The 13,841-nt window shown below is 44.5% G+C and overlaps 1 protein-coding gene across 7 annotated transcripts in view; it reads left to right on the top strand.

Moving 5' to 3' along the window:
• Nucleotides 1-13,841, top strand: part of p38b (p38b MAP kinase) — a 516,218-nt gene that overhangs the window by 310,876 nt on the left and 191,501 nt on the right. For all 7 annotated transcript variants that reach the window (XM_075670644.1, XM_075670640.1, XM_075670639.1 and 4 more), the window contains one exon: nucleotides 1,326-1,397. In XM_075670644.1, the coding sequence (XP_075526759.1) occupies nucleotides 1,326-1,397 (72 nt within the window). The remainder of the gene's footprint in view (nucleotides 1-1,325; nucleotides 1,398-13,841) is intronic.

Here is a 13,841-nt window from a genome sequence, read left to right as displayed (position 1 = left end):
TGGACTTGGTGTCCATAGACAGCGATAAGGTGCTGTAAAGATGACAAAGTGCCGATGACGGGCTTTGAGTGTAAATAAATTCCCGTTCTCATTTTAGTGGTTTCGTTTGTTTCTGATTGTCATGATCAGAGGTATGCTGCATTTTTCTTTATTAGGGTGTGTGTGTTAGTTTCCTGCCTGCTCGAAAACATAAGGAGTTGGTGTGCATTAGGTCTGGGCAGACACTTCTAAAAGTGTCTGGGCATTTTTTCTGCTTCAACTCAACCCGACAGATAACTGGATCTATTTTGTTGGTCAAGTGTATGGAATTTTAAGTGTATTTCATTGTTAGAATATGTTTTAATTTTTATTCAGAAACATAGCTGTCATCCCTGTTTTGAATATATGACTTCATATAAGCTGAGCTAGGGTTGGTAATGCATGTGCCTTCTCTTGCCTTGTCCAATAAAGAATTTCTGCCTGTGAGTTGAGACTAAAAAAGAGAGTTTCAGCATCTTCTTTTGTTTTTCTATCCTTATAGATATGTTCCGTGGTGTGTGAGGTTGTCATAATCTTGTACACTCGTGGTATACTTAAAGCTGACAGAAGCCTTGTAGTTGACCTTCCTCTAGGTGTATTGCCAAAACCAACAGAAAAATGACTCTTCCCTCAGTCTTTCAATTCATGCTTATTCACGTGTATCCCCCACAAACTTGAACAACGAAAACAGCTGAAATGACTGCAGCAACGAAACAACTTATTGAGTGAGCAAGTTGCAAAGCAAAATAAAAATGAGAAAAGCTACTGACATTGCAGAATAAAGGGAATGTGAACTTGAAACTAATTGGCAATGTTAATTTGTCAATGGCAAGCCTAGGTCAGTGAACAGAAAAGAAGGCTGCAAGCATGCAGAACTTATCTTGACAGTGAGAGCAGCTTCCCCTTGGGATACTAGTATAGTAATATCCCAAATAAAATGGATGTAAAACATACATACAGCACACACTGTCTTAGCCTTGCTTTGTCCAGCGTGTAAAGTATTTGTGCTGCAGGTAAAGTGCAGCAAGAGTCGTGTGGAATTCAACAACCACTGAATCTCTGTTGTGTTTTCAATAAAAAGTTATTTCTCCAAGTGCCCCAAAAAAGAATAGTAGGCTGTTTGTGTGAACCATTCCTCTGTATTGGATATGTGTAAATAAAAATTTTGCTTGTCCAATAAGCTTGTGTAAAAATATTGTAAAGATATTCAGTTTGAGGGTGTCAAGTAATTTTTTTACTGCCCATATTAGCTGTGCACTTAGGTGTTGATCCGGTTCCAGTTAAAAGTTGCACTATGGCACTTGCAGTGGACATTTGGTCAGTGGGCTGCATCATGGCTGAGCTCATCACAGGCAAGACACTGTTTCCTGGCAATGACCGTATCCTTTGACGCTTTATATTTTGGTAAAAGAGTTTTTTCTCTGAAGCCACTGCTTTGTGTTGATCTTCACAAGTGTGAAGCAGGTGTTGCAGGCAGAGAGAATGTTGCCTCTCTGATGCCTAAGAAGAAAGGCGGGCATTTGCTGAGCAGGGCTCAGTGCGTTTTGGCAGCAGTGGCATGATGTGGCAGATTTTATGGCCTTCTACAAAACAAGGCAAAAAAAGAAGAATGTGAATGTTACTATTTAGGTTGAGGCCACAGTAGACGCCATGACTAAGTAGTTGTTGCCGCTGTAGTTGGTGCAGGCATGTTTACACTTTCTCGGCCCTCGAGAGGTGTGATCTTAAGATAGGGTGCTGCAGGACACAAACAGCTTTGCATGAACATGACGAAAGACACGGTGCCCCAGTCAGCCCCTGGCTGTGCCAGTCGGATGTGGTCATATCTGTGGTCTGCTCAGCAGCACGAGCCCAGCACCTCTGGATGTAGAGCAGAGCAGCAGTTTGGGAACTAAACTGTGCAAAATGCTGGCCGTCCCCTGCTCACTTGCTATTGCCACCATTGTGAGAAATGTGTTCCAGTAAGGTGTCGGCGATCATTTCACCCGAGACAGAAACAAGGTGTGGCCGAGGCTGTGTACACAATAGCCGTGAGTGCAGGCCATTGGTGGTGACAGCTTGAGGAACAAAGGTGGACCACTTCCACTGAGGAAGTGCTTTGCTTCCTCGCAGATGTCACACGAGTGACAACTAGATGCCCCGAATGGCCTCACTCCAGTGAGAGGGCAGCCCAGAGAGTGTGGTACAGTTATTAGAGGCATCTCTTATAGCAGGTGCAGTGTCCTACCTACAAACTAGGCTGTTGAGACTGGCCTGCCCTATTGGGGCAGGCCCTGGAATAGAGCATGTGCAGCAGAATAGAGCATAGAGCATGGAATCTTGTCCTGGACAGGCATTCTTGAAAACCCTGCAGGTAAAGACTGGTAAGGAATTCGACAAAGGACGAATGCAGACTTGCTACTGAAATTATTGAAGTGAAACATACAAAATATGTAGGATGGCAGTACCTCGTATGTACACCACTGGGTCACTTGTGAACAGAAGAAAAAGCAGCAAACAGTACGATTGTTAATCACTTATGTGACACGTGCTTCAAAGATGCAGAAATTTCTTGTCTGTTAGTGATAATGATGGCTTGCCTGTGCCTCCAAGTATTCCTATATGAAATTTCATTTCATTTTATTTATTTCCTGCTTCAAAGAGCAGTGGACCTCGGGAAAAAAAGCCGTAGCTTGACAAGCTCCTGAGGCCTACAAGGTTCGTTGACAATGACACCATCGAGCATGTCGTACAAAGGTGGGATGCAGAAACATAATTCACATTCTAGTAAAAAACAGTACTTCTGCGTTACTAAACATAAAACACCAAGTAAGGCAGCAGCATAAGATACACACAAAACAACAAATAAAATACAAAATTTAAGGGCTTGAAGAACACAACTTTAGAAGAATATATGCAGGAATAACAGCACTAATTTCATTGTAACAAATACATTGGCTCTGAGTTTAGGTAAAAAAGAAAACGATGACAAGGTTTAATGCACACAAGTGTAAAAAACGAAGACAGTATACAAAAGCATAACGAGATGCTCCCAACTCATGCTGCATTGCAATGCAGCCCGATTTGTTAGCACACATGATCAAGATGTGATGTTTACCTACTGGCATGAAGAAAAAAATTGTGAGCATAAATAATCAAGATATGATGTTTACTCACAGGAAGGTTTCACTACATATTTCCGCAAGCTACATATTTCACTTTTAACCGGTACTTCCGCAAGGATCAGTGAAACCATACAGAAAGTGAAAAAAGAAAACACTTATCAAAAGAATGCACAGAGGTTGATATTGCTTCACCTGTTGATATCAAAGGACATGCATAAAGGCGGTTCAATAACACTGGAAGACAATATTTAAGCATCTGTTGCCCATAGTTAGTCTGTGGTGTGTTAACAGTGTAGTGCCTTGGATTGCGTAACAGGTATGCCGGCAATAGCAGTTCTAAATTAGCTAATTCTGACAGAGTTGAAACGTTGTCCGGAATTTCCTGCTTGTAGTGTAAGCACAGACGTATATCGAAAATACTGAATATTCACAGTATATTGCTGTCGTGGAAGAGGTCTGTGGAGGGGTGATCATAAGGCTGGTTGAAGGCAACTATTAAAGCCTTTTTCTGAAGGAGGTAGACTTTTTGTGGTGTACGGAGCAGTTCCCCACTCTAGGTTATAGTAATGCAGATGCGACATGAAAAGCATTTGAAACAGAAGCAGTTTAATTTTAGGCAAGAAAAAAATGGCGATAACGAGCGAGTATGCCGACCGCACGAGCAACCTTAAGGCTTACATGATCTACGTGGGTATCCCAAAGCAGTTTTTCCGTAAAGCAGATTTCTAAAGATTTAAAACTCTTAGCAATTTCTATTGTACTCGAGGCATAGCAGAGTTTTATGGAGAAGCTTAGTGGCTTTCCTTTTGGTCGAAAGAACATTGCTATCGTTTTTGAAATGTTTATTTGTAAAGCATTAAATTTTACCCAGTGGGCAAGCACTGAAAGAGTTTCATTTGCAAGGGTAATGAGGTCGTATGGGCGGTCCCCGCTAAAGAAAATGCTTGTGTCATCCCCATATATAATAAAATATGCATTCTTATTAACAATAATGATATTAATGTATAAATTAAATAGAAGTGGGCCCAAAATACTTCCTTGTGAGACGCCAGCCTTAATTTGTGTTATGCCCGAGTAACTCTCATTGATATCGACGTACTGATATCTGTGTAATAAATAAGAGCATATTAGCTCCAGAAAATGACCTCTGATACCGTATTTCTGAATTTTCGCAAGAAGAGTGTCATGGCTAATGCTATCAAATGCCTTTTTGAAATCTATTCTTTTGCTTCAAAGTTTTGTAAAATAAGTTCTTTCTGGGCTACTAATGCAGTTTCGGTGGAAAATCATTTGTGAAAGCCGTGTTGAGAACGAGTGATACAGTGTAATACTTTAGAAGAGTTAACTGCCGGGCTAGTTGGTGATCTTGCATACTAAAAAGACATGATTTTGGCTTCTAGCGCGAAGTGAAACACGGACACAGAAAGGAGCAGACGGGACGAGCGCTAACTCTCAACTAAATTTTTATTAAATCGAAGAACATATATATAGCTGATTGCGAAAAACGTAGCATAAGAACATGACAAGGTAAAAAGCATCAGTTAAACATATCAGGGGGTATGGAAGTCAAAGAACAAAAATTACTTCAGATTAGTACACGTATTGCGAAGGTACTGAAATTCGCAATCTAACAGAGACAACGAAGCATGACTGACGCAAGTGTCTCCTAATCTTTTTATGTGGAATGCCTCGATATTTTCCCGCGTGGTTTGGCATCTGTGTCTAGAAAGAATTTTTGTGTCTTCAAAGAAAGGTTTGCAACCACAATCGAAACAATGTGCCACTAAATGTAATGCATTACGGTTGTTTAATGAATGTTCGTGTTCTTTTAGTCTAATGTTAATGCACCTGCCACTCTGTCCAATGTAAGCTTTCCCACACTCGAGTGGAATCTGATAAACTATACCCGTGTTGCAAGGCACTAAAGGGGACACATGTTTAACTCCGCAATCATGTTTTCTTTTTTTGCCTTCCTGTTCAAGTCTCCTATTTATCAAAGGGCACATGTTAGACAACTTGCGTGGGGCCGAGAAAATGGTACTGACGTCATACCTATTGGCGAAATTCCTTAAACCATGGGATAATCTGTGTATGTAGGGTACTACGGCAAACTTTGTTTCTTTTTTCTGTTTTTCTTGTTTCTTACCGGGGCTTTTTACCCATTTTACAAGTTTTTTGCAGGTTAGTGATAATAAATGCACGGGATAGCTAGCCTTTCGAAGCCTTTCTATCTGTTGTGAAAAACTTTGTTGCATATTGTGCGGACATGATTTAGTAATGGCAGACCTAAGAGTTGAATAAGCTATCCCCTGTTTAACAAGTTTAGAATGGCAAGAAGAAAATTCTAGCAGTGGCTTCTTGGCCCTAGGCGAATAATGCCAACAGACATGCTCATCCTGGAACGTTAAGCACAGATCTAGAAACTGTAATTTGTTGCCCTGGATAATCTCTAGCGTGAAACCTAGGCCCCCACCACATTCCCTAAAAACTTTTAAAATATCCGTAGCTTTTTTGGTGTAGTTATCGCGAGAACAAAACACCAGATAGTCGTCTACGTATCTAAACACATGCACAGCCAATTCCTTAAGATTGTTTTGTAGTTTTCTATTAACGCGACTTAGATAAATGTCACTCAAAACTGGCGCAACTTTAGAACCAGTACAAACTCCCGATTTTTGTACATACATAGAACTACCCCATTTTACAACGGTATTCCCTATGTAAAACAACAAAAGTTCTAAAAAATATTCCACTAGCATCCCACAGTCCTGAGTAAACCGGAACTCATCATTGTTGAGCGTCAGTGCTTCTTTAACACTACACAGTAGTTCCGATTGCGGAAGCGAATAAAAAGGTCTTTAACATCAACACTGATCGCTGAGCATTTACCTGGATTATTTTCTGTTAGGACGGCTACAATTTCTTCCGAATGTCTTATCAGGAAGGGGTCATTAAGACGAACTGAAGACAATACATTATGCAAAAAAGTTGAGACTGTGTACTGCCACGTTCCTTTTTCAGATGTAATGGCTCGAGAAGGAACTTCCGGCTCATGTGTCTTAGCACTAAAAAATATGTCGAGGTGCAGACCCTTGGAATGTTTAACTCCCGACGCGAGGCGCTCCAGACCAATTTTTCAGGCAAATCAATTGCAGTTTTTTTCACTTTCTTTAAATTGGTAATTTTTGGAACAAAATTTTTGTCAATAGGGGTTTTAGCTTTTTGTGCGTACAATTCTTCAGGAACAACAACAAAGAAACCTTCTTTGTCCGCAGTAACCAACCTAAGCTCATGCTTGACGAAAAAACACGACACAACAGTTAGGTTGTCTGACTTACTGGACTGAGGTACAGTCCTCGCGATCACATCAACACACTCAGTCACACACCTTGGTCGAAAGTCTTCATTGACCCAACGAGAAATGGATCTAGACAAGCTGACCTTTTCCGGAGGTGACAGTTCAGGTTCACAGGCAAACTTTGGTCCCTTGCGCAGAGTGCTTTCGATGTTAGCTGGGAGTTGTTGACCGCCGAGCACAAGCACTTTTTCTTGGTCCCGTGTAGTCTTATCCTTCTTCGGTAACGAAAGACGAGCATCGGCCCATAGGAGTTCCGTGGCCTGCTCTGCGATCCTAATCCATTCCCGAAAACATCGTCTTTGGCCTTCCGCAGATGGGGCTTTCCCGCACAAAACCAGTAGCCTGTCCCTGAAGAAACGGACCTGCCGCCAGAGTTCCGAGTTCAGGATCCGGGCCATCCTTCGGGAGTGTCCTGTTGAAGGTTTCATGCTTCCAAAGAAGCTTGAATATCCGGAGGACAAATGCCGGTTCTGCTGTACCATGATATTCAAGCAATCTTTGCTTTTCAAGCCCCATCTGCAGAAGGCCAACGAAGATGTTTTCGGGAATGGATTAGGATCGCAGAGCAGGCCACGGAACTCCTATGGGCCGATGCTCGTCTTTCGTTACCGAAGAAGGATAAGACTACGCGGGACCAAGGAAAAGTGCTTGTGCTCGGCGGTCAACAACTCCCAGCTAACATCGAAAGCACTCTGCGCAAGGGACCAAAGTTTGCCCGTGAACCTGAACTGTCACCTCTGGAAAAGGTCAGCTTGTCTAGATCCATTTCTCGTTGGGTCAATGAAGACTTTCGACCAAGGTGTGTGACTGAGTGCGTTGATGTGACCGCGAGAACTGTACCTCAGTCCAGTAAGTCAGACAACCTAACTGGTGTGTCGCGTTTTTTCGTCAAGCATGAGCTTAGGTTGGTTACTGCGGACGAAGAAGGTTTCTTTGTTGTTGTTCCTGAAGAATTGTACGCACAAAAAGCTAAAACCGCTATTGACAAAAATTTTGTTCCGAAAATTACCAATTTAAAGAAAGTGAAAAGAACTGCTATTTATTTGCTTGAGAAATTTGGTCTGGAGCGCCTCACGTAGGGAGTTAAACATTCCAAGGGTCTGCACCTCGACATATTTTTTAGTGCTAAGACACATAAGCCGGAAGTTCCTTCTCGAGCCATGATATCTGAAAAAGGAACGTGGCAGTACACAGTCTCAACTTTTTTGCATAATGTATTGTCTTCAGTTCGTCTTAATGACCCCTTCCTGATAAGACATTCGGAAGAAATTGTAGCCTTCCTAACAGAAAATAATCCAGGTAAATGCTCAGCGATCAGTGTTGATGTTAAAGACCTTTTTTATTTGCTTCCGCAATCGGAACTACTGTGTAGTGTTAAAGAAGCACTGATGCTCAACAATGATGAGTTCTGGTTTACTCAGGACTGTGGGATGCTAGTGGAGTCTTTTTTAGAACTTTTGTTGTTTTACATAGGGAATACCGTTGTAAAATGTGGTAGTTCTATGTATGTACAAAAATCGGGAGTTTGTACTGGTTCTAAAGTTGCGCCAGTTTTGAGTGACATTTATCTAAGTCGCGTTAATAGAAAACTACAAAACAATTTTAAGGAATTGGCTGTGCATGCATTTAGATACGTAGACGACTATCTGGTGTTTTGTTCTCGCGATAAATACACCAAGAAAGCTACGGATATTTTAAAAGTTTTTAGGGAATGTGGTGGGGGCCTAGGTTTCACGCTAGAGATTATCCAGGGCAACAAATTACAGTTTCTAGATCTGTGCTTAACGTTCCAGGATGAGCATGTCTGTTGACATTATTCGCCTAGGGCCATGAAGCCACTGCTAGAATTTTCTTCTTGCCATTCTAAACTTGTTAAACAGGGGATAGCTTATTCAACTCTTAGGTCTGCCATTACTAAGTCATGTCCGCACAATATGCAACAAAGTTTTTCACAACAGATAGAAAGGCTTCGAAAGGCTAGCTATCCCGTGCATTTATTATCACTAACCTGCGAAAAACTTGTAAAATGGGTAAAAAGCCCCGGTAAGAAACAAGAAAAAAAAGAAAAAAGAAACAAAGTTTGCCGTAGTACCCTACATACACAGATTATCCCATGGTTTAAGGAATTTCGCCAATAGGTATGATGTCAGTACCATTTTCTCGGCCCCACGCAAGTTGTCTAACATGTGCCCTTTGATAAATAGGAGACTTGAACAGGAAGGCAAGAAAAGAAAACATGATTGCGGAGTTAAACATGTGTCCCCTTTAGTGCCTTGCAACACGGGTATAGTTTATCAGATTCCACTCGAGTGTGGGAAAGCTTACATTGGACAGAGTGGCAGGTGCATTAACATTAGACTAAAAAAACACAAGCATTCACTAAACAACCCTAATGCATCACATTTAGTGGCACATTGTTTCAATTGTGGTTGCAAACCTTTCTTTGAAGACACAAAAATTCTTTCTAGACACAGATGCCAAACGACGCGGGAAATTATCGAGGCATTCCACATAAAAAGATTAGGAGACACTTGTGTCAGTCATGCTTCGTTGTCTCTGTTAGATTGCGAATTTCAGTACCTTCGCAATACGTGTACTAATCTGTGTTGTATGTGTGGTTTCGGTTCCGGTTTGGGGATCACCTGCCGCCAGAGGCACCAGTGTAGCTATGTGTATATATATGACTGTATGTGGCTATAAACCGGGGATTGTTTGGTTGCTAGCAGTTCGTGTACTTGGGTGGCACACGCCGCTACAACATTGGCGACGAGGATGGGATCATTTCGGGGGGCGTGACTTTCGCCGCTTGCTTTCCGGCGCCATGAGCATTTCTGGACTCGCGCCGCCGCCCCCGTTCCTGCCTGTGCCTGGTCGATCTGCTGTTGCGTGGCCGCAATGGTTCCGCATCTTCGAGAACTACCTGCTTGCTTCGGGGGTCTCTGACTGCACGCCGGATCGTCGCAAAGCACTACTTCTTCAAAGCCTCGGCGTAGAAGGTCGGCGCATATTTTATACATTACCACTTCCATCGTTGGACAACGTCAAGCTCGGTGAGCAAACTGCTACTGAGAAAATGTCGGAAGATAGCAAGGGCACAGGCGACACAAGGCCTGAAGTATCGTCGTACGATATCGCAGTCGCCGCTCTGCACGCTCATTTTTCCGCAACAAGCAATGTTGTTGCCGAACGGCATCGTTTCAGTAGGCTAGTTCAGCAAGCTGGTGAATCAGTGAATGAGTACATTACTGCATTGCGGGAGCTTTCTGCTACATGCTCTTTTCCTGTCGAAGAAGATTCGCTGCGTGACCAGTTCGTTGCTGGTATTTCGTCTCGGAGCTTGCGCGAGCGTCTTCTGCTTGAAGGATCGTCTCTCTCGTTCGCTAGAGCAGTACTACTGGCAAGGCAGTTTGAGCAGGTGTACAATGATCTGCAAGAATTTCCTTCTGTAGATGTTGGACGCATAAATACTCGTGGAAATACGCCTAAGCAAACACCAGAATCCGACGAGAGCTCGAAGCGGTCGCACAACCGCCAGTCTCATTGTTACCGCTGCGGTTCATCCCAGCACAATGCAGCATCAGTTCGCTGTCCAGCCAAAAGCAAGCGTTGTCACCATTGCGGTGTCGTGGGTCACTTCCGCTCTGTTTGCCAGAAACGAGGCTCCGCTCCGGTGCGTGAGGTAGACAGTCAAGACTCTCCGAGCGAGGAAGTTTTGAGCATTCTGGCTGTGACGACGGCCGTTTGCTCCGCTGTTCACATCACAGTTTCGATTGGCCGTGCGGACATAACTTTCCTTGTAGATTCTGGGTCGTCAGTTTCCATTGTTGCACACGATCTTTTTAAGCAGTATTTGGAAGGCCAAGTACTTTTGGCCCCGACTGTTCGGTTACTGGACTATTCAAAACAGCCAATTCCGGTTCGTGGCTGTTTCTTCGCTGACGTTACGTACAAAGCTAGCACAACAAGCCTTCTTTTCTACGTCGTAGAACAAGGCACCTCACTCTTGGGTATCGATGCCATCAAGGCCCTCGGTCTACAGATTGATGGGTCATCTCTGCAATGCCTTGAAACGACGCTAACTCCTAATTCTCGAAGGGAACAGCACCCTGACCCGACGAAAGCCGTGCAGGATAGTAACCTCCCAAAGGAATTAGTTGGCGAGTTTGGATCTCTTTTCGATCCAGGCCTTGGCCTCGCGAAAGGTTTTGTGCATCACGTCAAAACGCGATCCACGGTGCAGCCAGTGCAATCCAAACTTCGGCGCCTTCCGCTCTCGCTACGACCATTGGTCTCGGAAGAGCTCCATCGGTTGGAAAATCTGGACGTGACAGAGAGGGTGGAGGCATCTGAATGGGTGTCACCCATTGTGGTCGTTAAGAAGAAAGAGGGAGGTATTCGCCTCTGTGTAGACCTTCAACAAGCAAACAAAGCTGTCGTAATAGACAGCTTTCCCCTTCCTCATACAGAAGAGCTATTGCATAGTTTAATGGGGGCTACAAATTTTTCTAAGCTAGACCTCGCATCAGCTTACCACCAGGTCATGCTTCACCCTGCGAGTCGCGATTTGACCGCATTTATAACTCACGAAGGCCTCTTTCGTTTTAAATGAGTGTGCTTCGGACTGGCTTCCGCGCCTTCTGCATTTCAGAGTATGATGTCCAAAGTCCTGCAAGGATGTAAGGGCATGCTCTTCTATATAGATGACATTATAGTCTTCGGGCGGGGCCGGCAGGAGCACATAGATAACCTTGCAGTAGTACTTCAACGCATTAAAGAGGCAGGACTCAAACTGAACAGCAAATGTATCTTCGATACGCAGGAACTTTCATTTTTGGGTCACAGGATCACAGCAAGTGGTATTGTTCCGCTGGAGGAAAAGGTTGCTTCCATCAAGGATACACCGGCACCCACCAATACAGCCAGCCTTCGATCGTTCCTGGGACTGGTCGAATACTACTCTAGGTTCGTTCCCAACTTTGCCGATATGGTTGAACCGATGCGCGTTCTGCTTCGAAAGGGGCAACCATTTGTTTGGTCTGGCGAGGTAGACTCCAGTTTTCGAAAGATCAAAGAGGCACTTGCATCCAACATAGTCCTGCGGATGTTCGATGCATCTCTTCCAGTTGTTGTTTCCACTGATGCTTCAGACTGTGGGCTTAGAGCGGTTCTCCAACAGGTGGAGAGAGAGAAACTACACTCTGTCGCCTTTGCTTCTCGAGCGCTTTCATCTGCAGAAAGGAGATATTCAGTAGGAGAACGCGAAGCGCTTGCGTGTGTTTGGGCGTGCGAGAAGTGGCATGTTTACTTGTGGGGACGTCATTTCACGTTGCTTACTGACCATCAAGCCTTGGTCGCATTGCTGTCTACTCAAGGGCCAGGAAGGCGTCCTTTGCGGATAGCACGGTGGGCGGAGCGCCTACTGCAGTAGAACTATACAGTAAAGTACCGGAAGGGTTCGCAAAATTGAGTAGCAGATGTGCTCTCTCGTCTCCCTGCGTCACCTCCTCAGGAAGAAGAGACTTTACCAGATGAAACTGTATCAGTTGCCCTTATATCTTCTTGCATTACCAGGGAAGAGTTTGAACAGGCCCATTCGGAAGACAGCACACTGCAACGAACCAAGGCCTGCATTGAATCGTCCTGGCCTGCGCAAAAATCTCTGCCGGGTGAGCTTCAACCTTTCCTCAAACTCCGCGATGAACTGTCAGTGGTGGACAATTTGATTTTGCGTGGTGAACGCCTTGTGGTTACCGCATCACTTACAGCGCGGATAATTACCGCTGCTCATGAGGCTCACCCTGGAATTGTACGAACGAAAGCACGTCTGTGAGAAAAATTTTGGTGGCCAGCCATGGACAGGCAAGTCGAGCTAGCTATTCAAACGTGTAGTATATGCCAGGCAGCGGACAAGAGCACGAAGGTTATGGCTGCACCATTGAACCCGGTCCCCTTACCAAAGGAACCGTGGCTAAAGCTTGGCATGGACATTGTTGGCCCATTTGAGAGAGCACCACACGATTGTCGATATGCGATCACGCTGGTCGACTACTTTTCTAAGTGGCCTGAAGTATACTTTTGCAACCAAGCCACAACACGCACAGTAACAGGCTTCTTGGTGTCAGTGTTCGCACGTGAAGGCTACCCAGAGGAAATTGTTTGTGATAACGGGCCACAGTTTGCATCTCGAGAGTTCCAAGCTCTTCTGCAGGATCGCGGCATCCGCTTGCGGCATTCGTCCGTATACTACCCGCAAGCAAACGGACAGGTAGAATGGTTCAACAGAGTTTTTAAAAGCTTTGTTCAAGTGGCTACACTCGAGCAGCATCCCTTACGCCAAACGGTAACAGAATACTTGGGCATTTACTGTTGTACGCCACATGCCACAACTGGAGTTGCTCCAGCACTTCTCCTGCATGGACGTCTGCCAAGGACTCGGCTCGATGTCGTTGGGTATCCGTCAGCAATATTTGCAACTGACCCTACTTCAGAGCTCCACCGCCTATGCGAGCGGGTGAAGCAAAAGCAGCAATCCAGTAAACTATACACAGACGCTCGCAGGGCCGCAAGGGAAACCAAAGTGAATGTTGGTGACCTTGTACGAGTACGCAGACAAACAACTGCTTTTAAAGGTGACCTGGCTTTTAGCCGCCCAAGAAAAGTGATAAGAAAGCAGGGGCAATCGTCTCCTACTTGATGATGGAAAAACGTGGAACGCTTCAAAGTTGTCAAGGATGCCGCGAGCTTCTGCATCTATCTGTGGGTGGGGGGAAAGGAGTGATACAAATGACACCGCTAGGGAAAGCAGCTCACCGCCTACCTTGGAGAGACCCGTTTCAGAAGCGCCAACCGGAACTTCAGCTGTGGCTGCTGCGAAGCAGCCGCCTATGCCACCAGTGACCGGCTGTGAGCCGGAAGAGACTTCGCCTGCCGCCAGTGGTTTCTCAGAAGCATCGGGACCTCAGCGTAGGGTACAGCCATCAAGGAATAGACGACCTCCAGACCGCTATGGACACTAAGTACAGAAAGACACGTTTTGCAGTGAACATGAACCTGTCACAATCTGCACGAGTGTTGAGTTTGCTGACGTTGTGAAATATGGACATAAATGGAGTTGTATCTTGTTTTCCTCTTTTTGTTTTATATTTTTGTATTAAGTGCATAAGACAAGCACATTGTTGTTACTGGAAATATAATTCTGTAAAAGAGCATTAACGTACTACCACTACTAAATCACTAACCCACGTAGCTGTCTTTTTTTTTTTATAAGAAAGGGAATATGTTGTATATGTGGTTTCGGTTCCGGTTTGGGGATCACCTGCCGCCAGAGGCACCAGTGTCGCTATGTGTATATATATGACTGT

This window comes from Dermacentor variabilis, chromosome 9 (genome assembly GCF_050947875.1).
Source record: "Dermacentor variabilis isolate Ectoservices chromosome 9, ASM5094787v1, whole genome shotgun sequence".
Classification (NCBI taxonomy): domain Eukaryota; kingdom Metazoa; phylum Arthropoda; class Arachnida; order Ixodida; family Ixodidae; genus Dermacentor; species Dermacentor variabilis.
Note: the sequence above shows the minus strand (reverse complement) of the source record. Positions and strands in the feature narration are given on the sequence as shown.